Raw genomic sequence first — 25,967 nt, forward strand, 5'->3', positions numbered from 1 at the left:
TTATATAACGTAATATCTTGACAAACCACTTGAGTGGTTTGAAATAAAGATGGAGGAAAGTAAATAATACAGTTTATTCGGAGTTTACTATTCTACGCTAGTAAACAGCCTGAATAACTTTCTACTTCATCAGATGATATATTAGTGAATAAGTAACCACTACTTTTATCGGAGTTTTAGTACATCTAAATTATACAACCGACGCTTCTTTCTAAAGTATAATACGATGATAATATCCTGAGAGGTTTGGAACTCTCATTCTAAGCTGTGTTGGCTACCATGTTCCAGTAACAACACTATACAGTTAAATGTGAGTGCTATTAATACCCACAAGCTCATGTTATACGTTACCTTGCAAGAGGTACAGGGGATAGACAAAATAATGTGAGCACCTGTACTTACTTGGGAATGTTTTTTTTAATAAGAGCTTGGACCTCCGTTTGGCCTTAATACAGCTGCTATTCTTCTTCGAATACTGGCATATAATGACTGTATAATCTCCAGTGGAACGTTACGCTGCTCTTCGATCAGAAAATCTTCCAACTCCTGTACTGGCGAGGGAGGCGAAAATCTGCTCCGGAGTCTCCGCTCCAATACCACCCACGAGCGTTCGATAATGTTCAAGTCAGGGGACTGTTCTGGTCCTGAAATATGGCATCATTGTTCGGGAACCTTTGACTAATGGGGTGCACCTGATCACCTAAAATGTTCACATAATTGTTGGCAGTAGCACGGCCTTTCAGAGTAACGATGGGACCAGCAGAATACCGTGATATGGCTGCCCACACCATCACACTTCCACCTCCATGCTTAACCATGGGAGTCAAGCAATCAGGATTGTAGGCTTCCTTTGGCGTTCTCCAGACGTAAGCCTGACCCCGATGTTGGAAATAAGGAAAACGTTGACGGGTCGGACCAAATGACGAGTTTCCACTGATCAGCCGTCCAGCATTTAAGCTCCTGACACATGTTTTACGCTTCTTTGCGTTGGTTGCCGTCACTAATGGCTTCGGTATAACAGCTCGTCCCTTGAATATTCGCTTTATGGAGTTCTCGACGGACATTGTCGATAGATACGGGGTCTCTAAGATAGTTATTGAGCTCTTCAGTCAGTTTAGCCACCGTAGTTTTGTCTTGTCTTGACACAATTCGTGTTAGCGTACGACGATCTCTGTCATTTAGTTTTGATTTGAGCCCACTATTACGTTTACACAATTGTGTTTTTACATGTTTTTTATAGGCCGCCAGGACTGTTGAAACAGTTGCTCTTGAAACATTCAATAAATGTGCTGTCTTGGTTACTGATGCTCCAGCTAATCGGGCCCCCACAATCTGCCCTCTTTGGAACTCTGTTTGGTCTTTCATTGCACGTCGACCTCGGCCTCTGAATGTAAATATGAAGTGTGCACAACTCGTATACAACCTGCACTGATGCCTAGTACGTACTGAACACGCACAGTCGAGCGCGTCAAGTGCCTTACCTTCGTTGTTGACTATCAATGACAATCATTCCATTACTACCATTGCTCACATTTTTTGCCTATCCCTTGTAATGCTCTGACGCTATAACAGCAGATGAGGTGAAAGTTGTTAAGTACTGGAGAGCACTGAGCAACGTTTTTCATTAAAGGTTGTTGTTGAGTTGTAGCTTTTCAACTTTCATGGGGAGCTGTAGTAATATAACTCACATACATATATTATTCATGCCCCTTTATTTGAAGGATCGAGAAAATATTACAGAGAAATTTTCTGGGACACAACTCAAGAGTATATAAATTTCTAGTAATGTAAAACATCGTATTTATAAGTACAATTGTTATGGCATATCGTTGAAGCGTAGATGACGGCGGTGACATCAGTAGACAAACTCTTTTGCTGACCCATAGGGGCCTTCTTAAAGTTAAGGATCGGATACGCGTCCTGCGAAGAGCACCACCTTCGTCTTTTGATCCAGAATATAGAAGAGGAATGGATGGTCCGCCCTAAAGATGATTGGTGGTGGAGGCGTGTTGTGTAAGGACGTTGCGACTGCGCCACCGATAACAGCTGAAACAGATAAATATTATGAGATTACGCGTAGTGCAGGAGCTGTTTGCAATTTATTTGCACTCATTCTTCATTTTCTTCAGTGTACCGCAATTAACGCAATTTTTTGTTTGCAGTTATGACTGCGTTTTAACCATTATTGGAGAGATAATGTTGCTACTTTACTTCTAAGTGTTTTAATCATACTATTGTACATTTAAGGAATTGTGATTGTTGGTATCCAAGTTGCAGCGTACAGTGTTAATGGGGTTAAGCAAGCTCAAGCGACACAGCAACGTATTGGTAGATACCCATGGATATATGAACCACATCGTCCATTGGAATTAATGACTTCGTCACCTGATGCAACAGAGAACTACAACCGATGCTGATCGCAGGAAATTCGAATGAAAAGCTCTCGGGGACGTGGCTCTGCCACCACCAGCTTATATTCTAACAACAGTGGTTACAGTGTGTGTACAGTCAGCTGCTTCTCGTGTAGTTCGCCCACATCTGTTGAAACACGTATGTAACGTAGCAGCGATGGTGAGGCACGTTAAAATCTTTGACCAGAGAGCCTATTATCGTGGTTAGTATGCGCTTGACCGCGCGAGTGTTACGAGCAGTTCTCTGTCAGTAGTCGTTGCGAGCAGTACGCTAGTAGTCGTCATGCAGAGCAGTCGGTCAGTGGTAGCAGCCCAGTGCGGTTGTGTGATGTAGTCTGTCGGCAATACTGGTCAAGATGCTGAATAAGGTATATTGTTAATTAAGGTAATCATCAGATAATGTAAAGTTTATTTATTGTAATTAATTTCCAACAAGTGCCCCAATAATAATTTTGATTTCAAAGCAATTTTTACAAAAACAAATTTATTTAATTGAACTAACGATTTCGTTCCACTTCCCTTAAAGAAAAGTTTCAGTTAAATTTCAAAAAAAAAAAAAAAGAATATTATTATTTGCAATGCAGTTCCTCCAAGCCGTGCGCAAGAATAAGAGCAGAAATTTGACTAGCAGTTACAAAGAGGTAAGAATTTAATTCTGATTTTTGCACAGGGCCAAAGACCGATGTTTCGGTTTAACTGAATTATTATTATCACTGAGATTTTCTTATCACTGAATGGACTTTAATTTTTTTGTGAAGAACTTATATTTCAGTCAGATTGCGATTCTCATTTTTATTGTCATTTAAATTTTGCTAGGGAGGTTACGTTTGGCTCCATTTCTAAATAATATTGTCATTTTTTAAATTTTCGTGGGGAGGTTACACTTGGCGACACCCAGTCCAGGATCGAATTTCGTTGAGAGTCTTTTGAAAAACAGTCAGATATCTGCTCTTATTTGCTTAAATATAATTAGGATTTGGCGCAACGCTTTTATTAACTTGTGACTTTCTTTCTACAGGTCAACGGCAATTCGTTGCTCTGTTGTATTTGTGTTGCTTTTGCATTGTGCTTATTTATTTTGTGAAAAATTTTGACTATTGTAAAAATGCCGCGAAAGACTGTGAATAGTGTATCGCGAGGTATTACGAGCGAAATTACCGGCTCAAACGACTTTACCGATAGGACATGTGACATGCAGTGTAATGATGACAATCCTGCGTTCACTAACAATCAGTGCATTCCAACCACTAGTGATGACTTTTATATTAATGACGAACAAACGAACTCGATTGTGTCTTGTGTTGATTTGACGACAATTGATGATGCGGGACGCACTATTGTAATGAGCGCTGCCCAGCTTAACACAACTGGTTTACTAAATTCACGTGAGGAACAGACAAATTTGTCTAATGAAAATGGACAGTGTTCTGAAAGTACGACGGATCCATTTAATTCAGAAATAATGACTGACAGTGTATGTTTGACTGACAAACCTTTTTGTAAATTACAGAATGACCAAACGGTCACACAGAACGTGATAATGGCAGATACACCGTCAAACAGTACAGAGAATAGAGCAGGTAATGCTACTGAGGCTCAAATTATAGCATTTTTGCAACAAATGTTTAAACAACTTAATGAAAAACTTGATGAACAGAACAAAAAATTTGAAGAACGGAACAAACAATTTCGCGAAATAATTAATGAAAGTTTCGACAACCATCACAAACAACTAAATGAAACAACCATTACAAACAACTTAGCGAAACAATTGATAAAAGTTTCGAACTCACAAACGAAAAACAAGACGACCTTAAAGAACAGAACAAACAAGTTAGTGAGCAGATTACAGCTGTTACCGTGCAATGCCAGGACATTAAAGAACAATTACGTGTGAATACTAAGACTTGTGGTAATAACAGTAATGAAAAAGTTGGCACTGTTGCACAAGAATTAAATAGTACACGTGTAAGCACAACAGAATTACATAAAGACGAAGTTAATGCAGTCACCGAACAATGCCCTAAAAACGCAGTACAGATTCGCGACGAGGTTAATTTAAAGTCACTGGAAATTTCACACACTGTGAATACGGAAGTAGTTAATAAAAGTGAATGACACAACAACCAAATTGGCGAAAATATTAAAGTAACAGAATTAAAAACTATTTCAGTCACCAATACGTCACAGAATCCGCCACGTTGCGAGCATTTGTCAGAGTCACGCAGCGTGTATAATGTGGGCAATTTACAGCAACTACGAGACTTAAAATCCGAAAAGCCACGCGACTTAAAATCTGAAAAGCTACGTAACTTGAAGTACGAAATGACACAGACAAACAAATTCTCACACAAACCCGAACGTGTTCTCAAATTCAGTGACGAGAACGTTGATAATAAGCAGTTTGCATTTGTAAGAAAATGTAAGGAATTCAATAATGGCAGAACACAGATACACGATTTGCACTGTGTGCGACTATTTATTTTTTTGCTTTCACCGCTATTGCCTGTAATGCAGAAGCTAGCTTTGAACCAGATGCGACAATTTATTTTTGCATTTTCATCAGCATTGCCTATAATGCAGAAATTTGAATTAGCACGGATACAACTATTTGCTTTTGAATTTATACCGCAATTGCCTGTAACGCAAAAGCCAAAATTTATTTGCAGTGCGTAATAGACCTCAGGGGATTCATTACGCTTTAATGAATATGTGCCGTAGCGAGCATAGGGCCCCGAGCTGGAGTAGTGCTGTTTCATCTTTAGTTTTCTGCACTGCTGCCTTTTCTTCTACTATCCTTTATATCTATCAAAACTGCTCTTTAACTATTGCTCTTTGTAGAATTAAGAAACGTAGTAATGAAAACCCGATGTGACAAATTTTTACCGAATGTGACAATTTTCATTAGGCACTCCAGAATCACGAGAACTTAAATAACAGATAAAAATCGTAATCATCAGTATGTGTAAAATTAACAGCAGACGCATTTTTTGGTAACAGTAGACGTTTTCCACCACAATAGCATGAAAGTCAGCCGCTTAGCATACGTAACCAACAATGCAGTCTACAAGGTCAACCAAACTTTAATGTTTCGCCGCGTGCACGTATAGTCCCAGCTCCAACAAATAGTAACGCATGGCAGCAAAGAAATAACTACGTACAGATAACACACTATTTCAACTCGTATCGCAATGCGCCGTATAGAAATTACTATCATGACAGACGTAAAAAAAAAATGATGAGCACAATTTTCAGCGTACATTTAATAATAGTCGATCTTTTCAGCAGCAAGAACATCAGCAACAACACATTATCATGAATGATCCAGACAATATGTGTCATTCATAGCGTAATACGTCAGGAAGAGTTAACAGAACAGTTCAAATAGTGGATATGCCACAGCATCTTCCCGTAAATAATAGCACGTACGACAGAATTTGACCAGACACAGTACAGGTTGCATATTCCAGTAACGTAAGGACTACTTTAAACACGCAGAATGTTGTTCATGAAAATGTAATTACTTTTGACGATATCAGAGACACTCTCTTGCAGGAAAGACCAGTTATTCAGAAAACCATTTCACATCCTGTTATCGAAATTAAAATTGGTTCATCGAAATTCTCAGCAGTAATTGATTCCGGCTCACCGATATCAGTAATAAATGAAGAAACTTTTAACGAGTGTAACAAAGAGAATACTTATCCGACATTACCTTTAGGCAAAACAAAAGTGAAAGGAGCAGTACCGAGTAAAGGAGCAGACGTTAAATTACAGACGCATTTATCATTTTGTATCGCAGGTCACACATTTCACTCAAATTTTTGGATAGTTCCTTTATTGACGACAGACGTAATTTTAGGTACTAATTTTCTCGTACAACATGATGCAGTGGTTGATTTTCATAATTCTCACTTAATGTTAAAGGATGAAAAAGTACAACCTGCTTTAGAATTTAAGCACTCACGATCTTCGGAAGAGCAAACAATTAACCGCACAGAGGTCATTTCCGCAACACGCAACATAGACTGTAATTCTGAATTGTTTACGGATACGTACGTACATAACTATAATACTCCAGACGAAGCTGACTACGACGTAATGCAAATGATTTCCGATAAGGTTAAACAAAGCAGTGCAAATACAGACGACGAACGCACGCAACTACGCAAAATTCTTTTACAGCAAGCTACATGGACACGCATGTTACGAGCTAGAAACATTTCTCCGATCTATATATCCAAGTACCATGCTTCTTCGAACCCCTGTGAAAGATTAATGAAAGAAATTGGTAAGCTGTGCCGAATATACTGCCACAAAAGACATATTGATTGGGATACACACATACTCTCATTCCAAGATGTAATTAATTCCATTCCAAATGAATCCACTATGCTATCTCCGTCTGTTATACTGAAAAACGTTGAACCACCAAACAAAATTAAAGAATTAGTAAACTTCCCTAAATGTCGTCGACTAAGACACCACGAAATAATTGACATTGCGCTGAACAATATCAAACGTGCCGCAGAGCGCCGGAGAAGACAGCAAAAACAGGTTTGCAGACGCCGAGACTTTCACGTTGGACAGAAAATATTAGTACGTACACACTATTTATCCAGTAAATTAAAAGGTAAGTGCAGTAAATTTGAACTTCTATACGCAGGTCCATATCGGATTCGCAGCATCCCTCACCCCAATGTTGTACACGTCGAAACTTTGAGAACCAGAAAATCGAAAGGCAACCACCATATCTCAAACATTAAACCGTTTATTGAATGAAGACACTTTATGATTCAACACACTATGATGTCATTTACTAATGCAATTATTTCACCTGACTAATTACTGATGATTATCGTATTTTTTCTTGGCAAGTGCCTGGCAAGGTAAGGTTAGCAGGTCGCTTTTCTTGTCGTTACACATCAGACCGTGCACATTTTCCACTTTTTTTGTGTATATGATTGTACTCCAGTTTTGTTTGTATGTATTGTGAGATAGTTAAGGTATAACACACCAGTTGATTCTGACATTCTTTTTTGCCTAATGACATCTCAACATCGTGACTGTTTTACATTTTTCTTTTGCTGCTGCATTGTGATATTCTCTGTACATTTTGGGTTTGAACACTGTCAATGTCTTTGACATATTACGTTTTCTGTCATGTTATGCTGTATGCTTAATTATGTTACCATAAACCAGTCATTATCTAATGGGTATATGATTTAAATGCAAGACATTAATCTCTGTTCATCAATTTCAGAAAGAAATGATGCGTGTAAGAAATAAATCCAACAGAAATGGGAATTTCACCTACGGAATAAACGAAAGAAGATGCAATAACTTTATGAGGAAGAGTAAATGGATCAGGATTAACAAACATTAACAAGAATATACTATACTCATCGTAGAATAGCAGTCTTAACTAATTTTTTCTTTCAGAATACAAGGTGATTGATGCAGGCTGTCAGACAGAACTACACATCTTAGTTTTAGTGATGAAATATGCTAGAGATAAGGAATAGTTGTATAATGAGTAATGAAGTGATTTTTTTTGCAGTTGATAATGAATGCTGATGAATAATGATGAAGAATATGCTACTATGAATAATGAAGTTTTTCTTTACAGGTGATGATAATAATGAAGTTATGATAATATGGATAATGAAGTGATGGATAATGAAGTTTTTTCTTTACAGATGAGGATAATGTTGAAGTTATATTTAGGCTATGTAGTTGTTTAAGTATTTGTTGCAGTTTGTTTTGACAGCAGGTGTTATATTGCATAGTAGGATGACGGAAAGTTTTGGAAAGGACAGCTATGGAAAACATTTTTATACACATTTCACTACCTGTTAATTCGAAGTTCACTACTTTCCAGCATAGTGTGCGTTTCTTCTTTCAGGTCAATAATCCATTTTGTATTTTTTCCAGGAGAAGCTTTTCATGATACTTACTAAACCTGTTACTTATTATACCTGTTCTAGTACTTGCATTTTTATTTTTTACCCATTTGTGTTTATCATTTATAAATGTGATCACATATACTGCCTTGTTACATAACCTTGCTACAGCTGACTCATGACGAATGACGTTAAATATCCTCATTTGCAGCAATAGGTCAAAAGCAAATAGTGTTATGCATCAGCAATTAATTATCGATCCCAACGCAATGCATTGCTAACAAAAAAATGTATTACCAGTCCCAAATAGTGTTACCAGTTTGAGAAAGTTCTGAGTAATGCTGATCAGCTCTGAATAGTATGTCACTTCAGTAATGACTTCTTAAAAATAAAAAAATATATATATATAAAATAATGCTTTGTAACTGGCTAATAACTGCCACTGTTTATTGTAATGAGACTACTTATAATGCCTATGATTATTAATGCTATGACTGTAATTAACTGATTTTTAATAATGACTTCGTAATGATCTGAATAATACTGAATGATGAACAATGTTTTATTCTATTCAATACTTGCTGGACACTGAGTGCCAATAATTAATGTCACTCAATGAATTATGTTATTAATTATGCCATTAATTAGCTCTTGTTTTCAATGTTGATACTTTGTAACTGGAAAAGAATGTGATTGTTTAATAATGCTTTGTAATTAGGAGAAGGCTAATAATTCTTACTATATTCAAATGACAAATGATTAATTACGCTTTGTAACTGGAAAAGAATGCCATTGTTTAATAATACTTTGTAATTAGGAGAAGGCTAATGATTCTAACTATATTGAAATGACAAATGATTAATTATGCTTTGTAATTGGAAAAGAATGTGATTGTTTAATAATACTTTGTAATTAGAAGAGGGCTAATGATTCTTAATTATGCTTTGTAACTGGAAAAGAATGTGATTGTTTAATAATGCTTCGTAATTAGGAAAAAGCTAATGATTCTTACTATATTGAAATGACAAATGATTAATTAACTATGCCATACTTTGTAACTGGAAAAGAATGCGATTGTTTCATAATGCTTTGTAATTAGGAGAAGGCTAATGATTATTACTATATTGGAATGACACATAATTAATTAACTATGCCATACTTTGTAACTGGAAAAGAAAGCGATTGTTTCATAATGCTTTGTAATTAGGAAAAAGCTAATGATTCTTACTATATTGAAATGACAAATGATTAATTAACTATGCTATACTTTGTAACTGGAAAAGAATGCGATTATTTAATAATGCTTTGTAACTAGGAAAAGAAGGCTACTGATTCTATGTAAAACAATTAATGAACATTTTTCTGTAATACTACATACATGGTACAGAAATGTTCAATAGCTGGGCTATGAATGCCGCAAACTACTAATGAAGACTGTAATTGTCAATATTATGTGACTTAATGTCCTTTACCTTATGAACTAACTACCCTGAATTACTGCAATGTCCATTTGTCCTGTTTATCCTAGTGATCATGGAGCACTATATTTGGTTTTGCACTAATTCTACGTTGGTGTGCCTTGTAAGAGCATGGTGTTGACACGACATGCTGTCCACCATCGTGAGCGATGAAGACGTTATTATGGTCCCACTGTTTGGTGTACCTAATGTACTGCCAAAATGAGAACATGGAACATTACTACGACAGTTCAGTGTCTTGGCTACGCTGATAAATTCTGATGGGAAAAGAACTTCAAATTGTGTCACTTGGTGTTGTACTTCTGTGGAAAGATATGGACTTTCAGAACAGCTGTGTGCAATCTAAAGTGCTACAACCATGATGCAATCCTTCCCTTTCCTATCCTAATTCTTGTCACATAGTGAAAATCATTTTTTGCTAACATCATTTATGTTCATGGGTTATACATTTTTTTTTGATTCGCTGAACGACATGATTTTTTGCCATTATGTTTATTTATTGCGAAAATGCTAAAGACATTTTTTCGATTTGTTCTGAAGTACAGTATATGTACACTCTTGTCTTTTATGTTGTATATACATTTTTTATTTTGATGATATGTTCTGAACTACAGTGCATGTGCACTTATGTTAGGTGTTAATATGTTTTCTACTGAACTTCAGTGCCTGTGCACTTTTCTCATTTTTCAATATGATTTGTACTCATTCTGTATATTCAATACTTCAGTATGTATGCACTTATGTCATTTGTTACTCGTTGTATATACATTTCATCATTTACTGATATGTTCTCAACTGCAGTGCATGTGCACTCATGTCACTTGTCAACATGATTTTTTTTGCAAGTCTGTTTATTTGTTCTGAATATGCTAAAGAATTTCTTCAGTGCCTGTGCACTTTGTTATCTGTCAAATAATTTTTATATACATTTTTCTGATTTGCTACTATGTTTTGTACTCACATTTTGTTTGTGCCTGATATGTTTTTTACTCTGTGCATATGCCCAACATTTACTTCATGTATCTAAATATTCTGTAAACTGTACAAGTTGACTAATTAAAGAACAATTTTGCCGCGCTTGGCAAGTCCAAATGACTCACCATCGCTGCCAAATTTTTGCCCCCCCAGTGGAGGGTTATGAAACACGTATGTAACGTAGCAGCGATGGTGAGGCACGTTAAAATCTTTGACCAGAGAGCCTATTATCGTGGTTAGTATGCGCTTGACCGCGCGAGTGTTACGAGCAGTTCTCTGTCAGTAGTCGTTGCGAGCAGTACGCTAGTAGTCGTCATGCAGAGCAGTCGGTCAGTGGTAGCAGCCCAGTGCGGTTGTGTGATGTAGTCTGTCGGCAATACTGGTCAAGATGCTGAATAAGGTATATTGTTAATTAAGGTAATCATCAGATAATGTAAAGTTTATTTATTGTAATTAATTTCCAACAAGTGCCCCAATAATAATTTTGATTTCAAAGCAATTTTAAAAAAAAACAAATTTATTTAATTGAACTAACGATTTCGTTCCACTTCCCTTAAAGAAAAGTTTCAGTTAAATTTCAAAAAAAAAAAAAAAAAGAATATTATTATTTGCAATGCAGTTCCTCCAAGCCTTGCGCAAGAATAAGAGCAGAAATTTGACTAGCAGTTACAATGAGGTAAGAATTTAATTCTGATTTTTGCACAGGGCTAAAGACCGATGTTTCGGTTTAATTGAATTATTATTATCACTGAGATTTTCTTATCACTGAATGGACTTTAATTTTTTTGTGAAGAACTTATATTTCAGTCAGATTGCGATTCTCATTTTTATTGTCATTTAAATTTTGCTAGGGAGGTTACGTTTGGCTCCATTACTAAATAATATTGTCATTTTTTAAATTTTCGTGGGGAGGTTACACTGTTCACAGCGGAAACTCGTAACATGTGACGCCACAGTTCCAAAACTGGTGGCCGAACGTCTTCAGGCACATGCAGTGGCCGTGGTTGTTTCTTCGATGCAACAGACACTGGCAAGTCGCAGGCTTCACCAGAAACTGTCGCAGTCAACGCTTTATCACGGCAGCAGTTTCCGTCCAATTTATAGTGACAGCTCAAAATTTTTTTTTTATTGATCAGTCCTCTGACTGGTTTGATGTAGCCCACCACGAATTCCACTCCTGTGTCAGCCTTTTCATCTCAGAGTAGAACCTGCAACCTACGTCCTCAGTTATTTTCTGGATGTATCCCAATCCCTGTCTTCTTCTACAGTTTCTACTCTCTATACCTCCCTCTAGCACCATGGAAGTTATTTCCTGATGTCTTAACGGATGTCCTATAGTCTTCTTTCTTCCTCTCTTCCCGATTCTGCCGATAAACTCCTCATTCCTTATCTTATCAGTCCACCTGATTACCAACGTTCTTCTGGTCGTCGCATCCCAAAGGTTTCTTTTCTCTTCTGTTCCTGTTTTCCCACATCCTTGTCTCACTGCCATACAATGCTGTGCTCCAAACGCACATTCTCAGAAATTTCTTCCTCAAATTAAGATCTGTGTTTGATACTAGAAGACTTCTCTTGGTCACGAATGCCGTTTTTGCCCGTGCTAGTCTGTTTTTTGTGGCCTCCTTGGTTCGTCCATCACGCATTATTTTCCTGTTTAGATAGCAGAATTCCAAAACTTTATCTGCTTCTTCATCCCCATTTCTGATAAGCTTCTCATTGTTCTCATTTCTGCTGCTTCTCATCACTTTCATCTTCCTTCGATTTCATTCGATTTATTCTATTCTATACTCTATACCAATTAGAATGATCATTCCATTCAGCAAGTCCCGTAATTCTTCTTCGGTTTCACTGAGGATAGCACTGTCATCGAATTTTAATACCACTCTTGAACCTTTATTTCCGTCATTGCTTCTTCGACAAATAAACCCATATTACACCACAGACAACGAGGTTGTCTATGTTCAAGGCGTACCATGGTAAACATCGGCTATTTACATACAAGGTAAGGGAAACAGACATTCCGAGTACTACTTCCTGCAGAGGGAGCTCGAGCCATGGCCTGCAGGAAGTATCTGTACGCCCACCCTTTTTAACCCATGTACTTCGTTATTGGTCTTCTACTCACATTGTTCCCTCTTCGTTCTTGCACATATTACATATCGCCCGTCTTTTCGTAAGTCCCTCGATAAGGTGTAATTGGCTTTCTCCACCCTATAATATTTCCCCTCTAGTACTAGAGAGAAGATTACTAATTTGGTTGCCTTAAGACACGACGTGCGGCTCTTCGTGCTACTTTGTCCCAGCATTGAAAAATAATGAATAACATGTTAAAGAACAAGTTTAAAACAACATATGGTATAAAGGGGATTACTTTCATTTCTAAATATCCATAGTTACTCATGCAGACAATAGTATAAACACAAATCGAAAGATAAATAAATCTTAATCTAAAACATCTTCGAGAAGCAGAAAAAAATTAGTTTTCCCTTCTGATTCTGTTTTCAGCATCAAACATAAGATTTTGCTAATCGAACATACCTTTCCTCATCTATTCTTTATGGTACGGCTTCAGCAGAGGCTGAAAATACCGCTTCAGTTGTAAAGTTGTTTTATCATCAGACGACCGGTTTCGGGCTCTTATAAGCGCATCTTCAGGTGTCATAACTTGATGCTGTGGCCCCCGAGCGCCGTGGTGGACGTGTGCCATGTGCAGTGTGCTACCTATGAGCACAGGTTGCAGTGGGTGAGTCCAGCACTTGTGCCACCGCCAAGTTCGTCCTGATGGGAGCGTCTGTTCGACAAGTAGTTGGACTTCGTATGAGGCGGCCGGCCGAGCAACCTCTGCATAATTTTGGGGGAGGGTAGTGATCCTAGGAGGAGTCATAGTGTCACCTGTCGTGACTTGAGAAGCTCACCATTGTAAACACCTGACGTGCTTTTCTTCGTCGCAAACGCAGCAAGTACGTGACCGTCATTGTACTTGCTAATCACCCTACAGCCGTCGATGATGAGTTAGGAAAGCGCGTGTTTTCTCAAGTCAATTATAATCTGTCGTAGCCTGACGAGGAGCAGATATGTAGTAAAAGTGTTCCATTTTTTGTCCACATGTATGACCACTTTGGTCTAAGGTTGGAAGGCTGTGGTGACGACATCCGGCGGTAACTCGAACGGGAAATCGAAAGCTCGTAGCTTATAGAAGCCGAGCCCCATAATGGTCATATCTGAATTTAAGATTCTTCGCGACTGAGCGCATGATTTTTTACACCCCTCGCCACTGACTAATATGATGTAGACGATACTGCTCGTAACTCGGAGATGGATACCGATTACGTTCTGTGGTTGAATTTTAACATCATCACATATAAGGCGTTCAACATCAAGAGCTCGGGACCGAGTGTGATCAGGTTGAAAGTTGCCATTTGTAGTAGTGTGTGTGTGTTTGTGTTTGCCCGTGCGCCTGGGCCATGTCATGTCAGCTGTGACGGACTCTCCATTAGTGGGGTCGAAGTAGAAAACAACTACTCACAAAGGCGACTCCATGAAGAGGACTCAAACAACACGTCCGCGCCGCTCCACTACCGAAGGCTGACAGCACCATTAGGTTATCCGAGCACGTCTTACTATCAGACTCCAAACTTCCATATGTCGTTAACGATGTGTCTACAATCAACACTCGCACATTCATGAAGTATATTCCCGTACTGGGAGACATTTTAATTGAAAGTCGCTTGAATGGTGTAGGCAGATAAATACGATACATTGTCCGTAATCGTAACTGCGAATACATTTCACGTTTTTCATAATGGCTTTAGTCGAGCAATGCATGTTCATACGGACTTGCATACATATCCGAAGGAACATTGCATCGTATTTCCAAACTATCACAGGCACTGCAGAGTCGAATTAGTTAACATCTTCTGCTGCGCCTGCCACTGTTCGAATGCTGAGCAACTGGTTATTTTCCCGTCGCTCTGTGTTCACCACTTTAGTCTACAATCCGTATTTCACCAAATTCAGCAGCATTATCACACGGTTATTGTAAAACTAATCTGAGTTGTGGCGCAAGCGTTTTGTAGCCTGAGAACCTCAGTGTTAGCATTTGCATTCCTTGTGCAGTTTTAGAATTATTCTGAAATTTTCTTTCTTCGTTTTATCGACAACCCAGTGGGATAGCAACGGCTATAAGCGGAAATCTTGTCATCTCTTTCACCAAGACCCACTTACGTTTCCTGTCTATATCTGAACGCTATTCTAGCCGACAGTCTGATATTTCTCTTCTAGCCTGTAGCTTCTACATTGACGTTGACTTTCTTCTTAAACTTTGTGGGAAGTCTTAGGTTTAATAAATCTGAGCCCTGAAACAAAGTAATCAACGATTAGCCGTGAATTGTCAACATCTGCTGACACGTTTCAATTGTCCTATCAACTTCACAATGTTGTATTCTGTCTTCGGTATCTTTCACGTCAAGAGTCGGCGTAGTTTCAATGTGACCTCGTTAGGCAGAAGAATTGCCAGATCCCACCCCGTTATCTCAGTACTATTCTCCGCGCTTTCAGACGCCCACCATTTATTTCACTATACATTACCGCGTCATAATTAACTCCGCAAAGTAATTCATTCATTCCCCTGTTGGATGGTTTCTAAATGGCTCTGAGCACTATGGGACTCAACTGCTGAGGTCATAAGTCCCCTAGAACTTAGAACTACTTAAACCTAACTAACCTAAGGACAACACACACATCCATGCCCGACGCAGGATTCGAACCTGCGACCGTAGCGGTCGCGCGGTTCCAGACTGTAGCGGCAGAACCGCTCGGCCACCAGCTGGATGGTTTCTAATAACCCGTTATAACATCTCTTCCATTTGTATGTAATCAATCACTAGATTTCCCTGGACACATTCGTCGTGCTCCCTGGAATCCTGAACATTCTGACAATACATTATCAACTTGAAACTTCTCGTCAGATTAAAACTGTGTGCCAGACCGGGATTCGAACTGACGACCTTCGCACTTTGGCAGCAAGTGCTCCACCGACTCTTTTTTTTGTTTTTGGGTCAGGGCAGACGTCACATGACACCCGTTCTAGATCATCGTTGATCACTCAGGTTTTTTATTAAAAAGGGCATCCAGTCCTCTGAGCGAAGACGCTGAGGTACTGTGCCGGTGACTTAGCTACCCAAGGAGGAGGAGGAGGAGATTAGTGTTTAACGTCCCGTCGTCAACGAGGTCATTAGAGACGGAGCGCAAGCTCGGGTGAGGGAAGGATGGGGAAGGAAATCGGCCGTGCCATTTCAAAGGAACCATCCCGGCATTTGCCTGAAGCGATTTAGGGAAATCACGGAAAACCTAAATGAGGATGGCCGGAGACGGGATTGAACCGTCGTCCTCCCGAATGCGAGTCCAGTGTGCTAACCACTGCGCCACCTCGCTCGGTTACTTAGCTACCCAAGCACAACGCACATAACCACTCAGCTTTACTTCCTCGTGTACCACATCTCCTCGTTCCAGGAGTCCTGCAAGTTTCGCGGGAGAACTTCTGCGGAGTTTGGAAGGTAGGAGATGAGGCACTGGAGGAAGTACAGGTCTGAGGATAGGTCGCGATTCGTGTTTGGGTCGCTCACCCGGTACAGCACTTTTCCACGAACGGCGAAGGTCCCGAGTTCGAGTCTCGGTCCAGCATAAAATTTTAATCTACTAGGAAGTTTCACATCAGCGCACTCTGCGATGCAGAGTAAAAATTTCATTCTGGTAACATTACCAATATGTCCAGCAGATTGTGTGATCTGCATGTTACTACTGAACATGCTTCGAGGATGTGTATGAGGTGCATTCAAGTTCTAAGGCCTCCGATTTTTTTTCTAATTAACTACTCACCCGAAATCGATGAAACTGGCGTTACTTCTCGGCGTAATCGCCCTGCATACGTACACATTTTTAACAACGCTGACGCCATGATTCCATGGCAGCGGCGAAGGCTTCTTTAGGAGTCTGTTTTGACCACTGGAAAATCGCTGAGGCAATAGCAGCACGGCTGGTGAATGTGCGGCCACGGAGAGTGCCTTTCATTGTTGGAAAAAGCCAAAAGTCACTAGGAGCCAGGTCAGGTGAGTAGGGAGCATCAGGAACCACTTTAAAGTTGTTATCACGAAGAAACTGTTGCGTAACGTTAGCTCGATGTGCGGGTGCGTTGTCTTGGTGAAACAGCACACACGCAGCCCTTCCCGGACGTTTTTGTTGCAGTGCAGGAAGGAATATGTTCTTCAAAACATTTTCGTAGGATGCACCTGTTACCGTAGTGCCCTTTGGAAAGCAATGGGTAAGGATTACGCCCTCGCTGTACCAGAACATGGACACCATCATTTTTTCAGCACTGGTGGTTACCCGAAATTTTTTTGATGGCGGTGAATCTGTGTGCTTCCATTGAGCTGACTGCCGCTTTGTTTCTGGATTGAAAAATGGCATCCACGTCTCATCCATTGTCACAATCGACGAAAAGAAAGTCCCATTCATGCTGTCGTTGCGCTTCAACATTGCTTGGCAACATGCCACACGGGCAGCCATGTGGTCGTCCGTCAGCATTCGTGGCACTCACCTGGATGAGACTTTTCGCATTTTCAGGTCGTCATGCAGGATTGTGTGCACAGAACCCACAGAAATGCCAACTCTGGAGGCGATCTGTTCAACAGTCATTCGGCGATCCCCCAAAATAATTCTCTCCACATTCTCGATCATGTCGTCAGACCGGCTTGTGCGAGCCCGAGGTTGTTTCGGTTTGTTGTCACACGATGTTCTGCCTTCATTGAACTGTCGCACCCACGAACGCACTTTCGACACATCCGTAACTCCATCACCACATGTCTCCTTCAACTGTCGATGAATTTCAATTGGTTTCACACCACGCAAATTCAGAAAACGAATGATTGCACGCTGTTCAAGTAAGGAAAACGTCACCATTTTAAGTATTTAAAACAGTTCTCATTCTCGCCGCTGGCGGTAAAATTCCATCTGCCATACGGTGCTGCCATCTCTGGGACGTATTGATAATGAACGCGGCCTCATTTTAAAACAATGCGCATGTTTCTATCTCTTTCCAGGAGGCCTTAGAACTTGAATGCACCTCGTATCTTGGGCTGTGCTTATCTTAACAAAGTACGAATAAAATCACAATTACAAAAAATATGTTGGCTTCCGTGACCTGTGTCAATCGCATTAAAATCCTTCTCGGTGTACTCCCGGGACGCCTTATAAAGTGCTTTAAAATGTTCAAAATATTAAAATGTGTGTGAATTCCTAAGCGACCAAACTGTTGACGTCATCGGTCCCTAGACTTACACACCTACTTAAACTAATTTATGCTAAGAACAACACACTCGCCCAGACCCTAGGGAGGACTCGAACCTCCGGGGGGAGGGGCCGCGCAATCTACGACAAGGCGCCTGTAACCACGCAGGCCGGGGTGGCCGAGCGGTTCTAGGCGCTTCAGTCTGGAACCGCGCAACCGCTACGGTCGCAGGTTCGAATCCTGCCTCGGACATGGATGTGTGTGATGTCCTTAGGTTAGTTAGGTTTAAGTAGTTCTAAGTTCTAGGGGACTGATGACCTCAGAAGTTAAGTCCCATAGTGCTCAGAGCCATTTGAACCAAGCCTCTAACCGCGCGGCAAGTACTTAAAATACCAACATTAACTGACGTTTCGGCCGAGTTGCAAAAACCTTCAACTGAGCCCTCTGAGGCGGACCGCTGCAATTCAGCCGAAATGTCGACTCATTTCAGTACCTTTCACTTTAAGTGTTTTAAAAGATGTCGCGGCATTACACCCAGATAGGCTTTTAAAAAAAAAAAAAAAAAAAAAAAAAAAAAACGCAACTACCTCTAAATAGACAGAGCTCCCGATTTTCTTATCTTCTCCTTTTTGTGAGTCAGAGAACACTAACGTAAAGTCAATTTCACATTTACGAAAGAATTTAATATCGTTATCTAACAACAAGAATGTCACATCTTCTGCAGCAAATCACTTATGCGAGCGAGATGGTGCAGTGGTCAGCACCCGCATTCTGGAGGATGACATTTCAGATTCGCATCCGACCATTCTGATTTAAGGTTTTCCGCTGTTTTCCTGTATCGCTCCAGGCAAATACCGCGATGTTTCCTTTGAAAAGGCGTGGCCGATTTCCTTCCCCGTCCCTTACTAATCCGAGCTTTTTCTCCTTCTTTAGCGAGCTCGTTAAACCCTTATCTTCCTTCCTTCCTTTTCAAAATTACTTACCGGTTGCCGCAGCAGCCTCTGTGCCTTCTTCGTTAACCTCGATGAAAGCTTTGTGCAGTACTTGGTCCACTTTAAGTTTCTCTTCACTGATTCCAGAAAAATTTGCGGCGTAATCACTGAACATTGAAGTCATGCCGAGCTGAAATTAAATGGCCAAACGTTTTAAACCAAGTTTGTTACATATTCATAGTATTTTTCCTAATACATCTATGACAATAATAGCAGAAAATCCATATAAATTCAGTTGACAAATGCGGCTACTACGTTCCTAATAGAGGCACATAAACAGATAACATCTTGAGCTTTTACAACAGAGATGCAGTGCGTGTGATTTTGTTAAATGAGGACAACTGCGGGAATCGATTCCTTATAAATAGCAAAAAATGACGTATGGATACATGGCCGGAGATAAATCCAATGGAAGTGTGTTCACTTGAAGATAAAGATGAAAGAACTTTCGCCGTGTGAGTATCAATAATTGAAAGCCCACGTGAGAATACACAAGGCAAAAGGGAATGTGTACTAGAGTTTTAGCTCCACACTGATGCAAGTAAGAACGAGTGTTACTTTACTTTAAGAACGAATCTTACTACACTTTCCACCACCTAATTTTAACTATTTTCCAAGGTCTCAACCTACCCACTTTCATCTACATTTCAACGTCACCATCCAAGAACACATGTAAATTTTTGTTAACAGTAGACTTTTTTTGTGATATTTGGTAGGGTAACGTGAAATAGTAGTTGAAAGTGGGTAGTTGGATGAGCTAGAAAAATTGTTGAAGTCCGTAGTTGGAAGTACAGTAACCGTCGTAGCTTACTGTGATACTAAAACACTGGTACCGCCGAAACATACACACTTGCTTGATTTATTCTCGCGTGTGCTTTCAGTCATTGATACCCTGCACTATGAAAGATCGTTCACCTCCACCTTTAAGTAGGTGTGCTGTGACAGAGATTTCCTTCCCTGTAGTTAACACAGATAGAGTTTAATAGTATTCTTTGCTTGTTTATTGTCTACGGTTTTAATGTTGATTCACTTTATGTTTTACTGATTTTTCTTTACACAGATGTTAGAATAAATCACATATTTGAATGAATTAAACCGTATTTTCATACATTTTGTTCTTGCGCTTTTGTGTAATATTAATTCATAATCTTGTGATTTAACTAAATGAATTACTATGTCCAGTAGGCTTTAATCATCATCCATTTTTATAACTGTGTCATTAATCGAAGAAGGAGACAGGTGAGTGTGGAAAAATGGTGAGGGATATGGAAGGGAGGATCGGGTTTTGTTTTTAAGAAAGAAAAGGTGTTTTATGGGAAGATATAGATGTGTGGATCAAAATGAACAAGAGATACGTTTGCTAAAAGAAATAAAATTGAAACAATTTTGGAAGATTTACAGGTACGTAACGAAGAGTGGTCTTAGAGAATGAGTAGTTACATCCTGGGAGAAGGTATTGGTGACCTAGTAATTGAACACTGTATTTTCCTTGCCCTATTCTTTATTCACTCTTTTTGTAAAGTTTCATAAAGCAATGACTATTTGAAATAATACAAGGTTGTGTCATAATCTTTAGCGCAACTTCACTATAAAATGTGGCTAGTGTAATGCCTAAAGAAATCAGATAATAAAGGGGAAAATTATTACTCAGACGTACAGTAAAATAATAAAATTTACAGAACAGATAAGTTGATGATTAGAGTTACATGTATTGCTTAGCATTTTCTATATTTCAGAAACATTCAGCTTGTCAAGACTAAGGTATGTGCATGTACCTTTCATTGGAAACACTTTTTACAATGAACATCACAACTACAAGAGTGCACACAGCTTAATAACAATAAATAGTCAGCTACCAGCAACAGTAATATACACACTGAACTGGTCTGGACAAAATATAAAAACATCCGATAATCACTGAAATAACTATCCTAATACTTGAATTATATAGACTGAAGGGCCAAAGAAACTGGTACATCTGTCTAATATCGTGTAGCGCCCCCGCGAGCTCGAAGAAGTGCCGAAAACGACGTGTCGTGGATCATACTAATGTCTGAAGTAGTGATGGTGGGAACTGACACCATGAATCCCGCAAGGCTGTCCATAAATTCGTAAGAGTACGTTCAAGATAGAGCTTCACCATTAATGGAGCAATTATCTGGATCTCCTAGAACCTAATTACTGTTCCACCTCCGAATGGAGATCTCTTCTGAACAGCACGTTGCAAGGCACCTAAGATATGCCCAATAATGTTCATGTACGGGGAGTATGATGGCCAGCAGAAGTGTTGAAACTCAGAAGGCTGTTCGTGGAGCGACTCTATAACAAATCTGGGCACGTGGGGTGTCGCATGCTTCTGCTGGAATTGCCCAAGTCTATTGGAATGCACAACTGACATGAATGGATGCAGGTGATCAGACAGGATGCTTACGTACGTGTCACTTGTCAGAGTCGTATGTAGACGGATCTGGGGTCCCATATCGATACAATTGCACACGCCCCACACCATTACAGATCCTCCACCAGCTTGAACAGTCCCCTGCTGACATGCAGTGTCCATGGATTCCTGATGTCTCCACACCCGTACACGACCATTCGCTCGATACAATTTGAAACGAGACTCGTCGTACCAGGCAACATGTTTCCAGTCATCAACAGTCCAATGTCGCTGTTGACGGGCCAAGGCGAGGCGTAAAGCTTTTTGTCGTTCTGTCATCAAGGGTCCACGAGTGGGCCTTCGACTCCGAAAGCCCATATGGATGATGTTACAGTGAATGGTTCGCACGCTGACACTTGTTGATGGTCCAGCGCTAAAATCTGCAGAAATTAGCGGAAGGGTTGCCCTTATGTCACGCTGAACGATTCTCTTCAGTCGTCATTGGTCCAGTTCTAGCAGGATCTTTTTCCGGCCGCAGCGATCTCGGAAATTTGGTGTTTTACCGGATCCCTGACATTCACGGTAGAATCGTGAAATTGTCGTACGGGATAATCCCTACTTCATCGCTACCTCGGAGACGCTGTGTCCCGTAGATCGTGCGCCTACTATAGCACCATGCTCAAACTCACTTAACCCTTGGTAACCTGCCATTGTAGCACCTGTAACCGATCTAACAACTGCAACAACTTATTTGTTGTCTTATACAGGCGTTGTCGACTGCAGCGCCGTAATCTGTCTGTTTAATTATCTTTGTATTTGAATACGCATGCGTATACCAATTCCTTTGGCGCTTCAGTGTAGATTAGTTAATTTAATGTCGGTTCATTTTCCAGTTTAACACGTTACGAAAATGCAGTTCGTGTGACAATATGGAAAACGACTCTTGATTTTGTCAATGTAATAAGCAATTTAAATTTGTTCACTCTTGAATTTACTAAATACGTCCACCTTGGCTACCAATTAACTCTTGAGAACAAGGCAGTGACTATAAACCTATAAGAACACATAATCTCCGATGACTTGGCTTTGCTGTAACATGCATTTACTTTCAGCCCGCACTTCAAGAGATTGGTATCTAGTAATGAACTTGTTAAATAATCAGATATTTTACTTTGAAATCTGCAATGTTTGGTATTGTACGTAATAACAATTGCTCTTTCTTATCGCACAGATAAGCTGAAATAGTTATGCATTAATGTACGTTAACTAAAACAAATCCACCTTGCATGAATGACGTTTGTAACAGACTTTGAATGGTTTTAAAAGAGCAGAGATGTTGATATTAACTATTTACGACGTTTTGACAACCACCTTAAGCTGTCCAACAATAGCATAACCGGTGAATCATTCACTTGCAGCGAAGTGCAACACACTACAGAATCGTCTCCTTCCATGTTGTTGTTGTTGTTGTTGTGGTCTTCAGTCCTGAGACTGGTTTGATGCAGCTCTCCACGCTACTCTATCCTGTGTAAGCTTCTTCATCTCCCAGTACCTACTGCAGCCTACATCCTTCTGAATCTGCTTAGTGCATTCATCTCTTGGTCTCCTTCTTCGAATTTTACCCTCCACGCTGCCCTCCAGTACCAAATTGGTGATCCCCCGATGTCTCAGAACATGTCGTACCAACCTATCCCTTCTTCTAGTTTTATTTATTTAATCGTGTCTGAGCTACATCTGTAATCAATTAATACGATATATATACTAGATTACAAATACAAGTAAATGATAGTTATTCATTCATATATACATTCATGATCTTCACATAATGTAAGTCGTCATTATTGTCTAAAGCAAGGCTCATATCTCTCTCCAGTGTTCGGCACACTTCACTGCAGCGTCATTGGCCGACCACAGGTCTTGGAAAGTGCATGGGGCCAGCAAAGATGGACAGGTCAGCAGGTGTGTCATGGTTTGTTTTCCTCCACGTTGGCAGGGCTCTTCTTCGGCGTATCCCCACTTGATCAGGTTATCCTGTGATCTTCCCATTTGACATCTAAGTCTATTTAGGCTCTTCCAGACTCTCCATTCCAATTGTGATCCAGCAGGAAGTTTTTCTTTAATGTTCCAACTTTTCAGACTGCCTTTATCCAATTTCTGTTTCCACATTGATTCTCTAGTTGTAGACTGACTTTCGGTTAGTGGACGTTCAACTTATATGAAGTCTTTCCTAGATTTAAGTCTTGCCTCCGCTGGCTGATGTGCGTACAGGGGATGTCTTCTATCTTCGCACTGCCTGCTTCGTTCGGCCATCGCCAACGTTTGCCGTCTGATCTGAGGGGGGGCTATTCCAGAACACATATAAAGGAGATCACGGTTTGTAGACTTCAGGCATCCCGTGATTAATCGACATGAGGCATTCAGTGCTGCGTCTGGCTTGTGAGCATGTGTCGATCTTCTCCAGACGGGGCATACATATTCAGCTGGAGCAAAGCACAATGCCTTCTTCTAGTCAAGTTGTGCCACAAGCTCCTCTTCTCCCCAATTATATTCAATACCTCCTCATTAGTTATGTGATCTTCCATAGGTGACTGAACACTCCCTTCCTGTGAGCTTTTATATCTGATATCTTGCTGCTAGGTCTAATGTTTCTTCAAGAACTTCTGTCGACTTCAGTTCGAACACAATATATATTTATTAGACCAGCGTTGATATCCACACATTTAACGCTATTTCGCATTTCGACGTATGTTGCAGTCTCAATTCACTCTCCATTGTTTCCATACAACAGAACTATGCAACAAAAAGGTATATTGCACTCTCATATTACGCCACGATGTCTCCACACACAGAAGAGAACGACACTTTTTAAAACGAACATTTCAGCCCCATTTCTTGATACATACACAGGGAGCTGCACAGTGCTAAATCGCTCCAAAAACGCTTGAAAGTCTTAATTTATTCAGTTATGCTCAGATGTCTTGGCAGCTGCATGTGTTAGCCAACCACTAGTAAGTTTGCATAAATCAATCTATTCACAAAAGCCCTTTCTCTTATATTTCAAATTAATTATCTTAACTTGTTTTGACCACAATACGCTACATGTTGTAGCGTGTAACATTCCTGTTGTCCTCCACCCTCCATTCCTTTCACAAGAATTCTTCATCATACACCTTTTCACGACCTTCCCAAAAGCGTTTGCACTATCAGTGTCGTAACTGGTTATTTTACGACGTTCTAACCGTACCCTAGATCAGGGGCCGGCAAGTAATTTTAGGTGGGATCCGAATACTTCTGAAAAATTTTATCGGGATCTAAAAGAACATATTCCTTAATAATTTTAATTTTAATTTTTTTTCACAAAAATATGAAATACAACAGATGGGCATAATTGGATCCAAAATTCAATGCGAAAAGTTACATTTGTAGTCTTGACACAGTTTTCTAAAAGTAGGTTCACGTGGATTGCAACTTATAAGAAAAGTGTCTTCAAGGTGGGTGGCCCTTTTAACGATAATGGTTCTTTGAAAAATTCAGTTTTTAAATGAAGTATCACGAACATACCGGGTGATCAAAAAGTCAGTATAAATTTGAAAACTTAATAAACCACGGAATAATGTAGATAGAGAGGTAAAAATTGACACACGTGCTTGGAATGACTTGGGGTTTTATTAGAACAAAAAAAAAACAAAGTTCACAAAATGTCCGACAGATGGCGCTGGACAGCAAAACGTCAGTGAGTGCGCATGACAATCGTGTATAAAAGGAGCTGTAATGAGAGAATCAACCCTCCCCCTCCCCCTCCTCCTCTCTTGGCAGGTCCCCGGACTCGTACACGCTCAGTGGACATTCGCGCGCCGGAGATCATCGCCATCAGTGTCTCGTGTGTGTGCCTTCGTTTTGTGTTTCGTGTTCTTTCGCCGTCACGTCGCCACTGTTCACGTGTGCCGTCGCAATCGTCCGTGTTATGTGCGCCGTGTCAAGTGTTAGTGTTTTTTCTCGTCCAGCGTGAACGGCTTCATGTTTATTGTTTTTCGTGTCTACAGTTTTTGCCCGCCGTTTTTATTGTATTATCTGTGCCAACTCTATGTCATATTATTGTACCACTCACGGCTGAAGAGCAGCGTAATATGCTGCTGACAGCCCGCCTTGTAAAAGGTGATTAAAATAACAATAAAGCATGTTGACGTTACCTGAAAAGGCGCTTTTAGTGAAGCTGTATTATCAGAATGGGGAATGTGCTAGTTCAGCGTTACGATCCTATCGCCATAGGAAGGGGATTAGAACGGGTAAACGTCCGTTGACAAATGCAGCTGTGGCGAGAATGATATCGAAGTTCGAAGCCAAGGGTTGTTTGGACGATAGACCCCGTACTGGCCGACCGAGCACAACGCCTAATGCTGCTGAAACAGTTCAGGAAGAAATGGAGACTGTAGCGGGTTCGTCTATGCACGGGGAAGTCAGCGCCCGTGCAGTCGCACGTCACACCGGCATTCCATGCACTACTGTTTGGTTGGCACTTAGGCGTACCCTCCGATGCTATCCGTAC

The 25,967-nt window shown here is 40.1% G+C and overlaps 1 protein-coding gene across 1 annotated transcript in view; it reads right to left on the reverse strand.

Moving 5' to 3' along the window:
* Positions 1-1,697: 1,697 nt before the first annotated feature.
* Positions 1,698-25,967, reverse strand: part of LOC126456705 (serpin B6-like) — a 93,797-nt gene continuing 69,527 nt past the window's right edge. Inside the window, exons 7-8 of the mRNA XM_050092445.1 lie at positions 19,036-19,174; positions 1,698-2,046 (exon numbers count right to left, since the gene is read on the reverse strand). Coding sequence (XP_049948402.1) covers positions 1,901-2,046; positions 19,036-19,174 — 285 coding nt within the window. The 3' untranslated portion in view covers positions 1,698-1,900. The remainder of the gene's footprint in view (positions 2,047-19,035; positions 19,175-25,967) is intronic.

Source organism: Schistocerca serialis, chromosome 2 (genome assembly GCF_023864345.2).
Source record: "Schistocerca serialis cubense isolate TAMUIC-IGC-003099 chromosome 2, iqSchSeri2.2, whole genome shotgun sequence".
NCBI lineage: Eukaryota > Metazoa > Arthropoda > Insecta > Orthoptera > Acrididae > Schistocerca > Schistocerca serialis.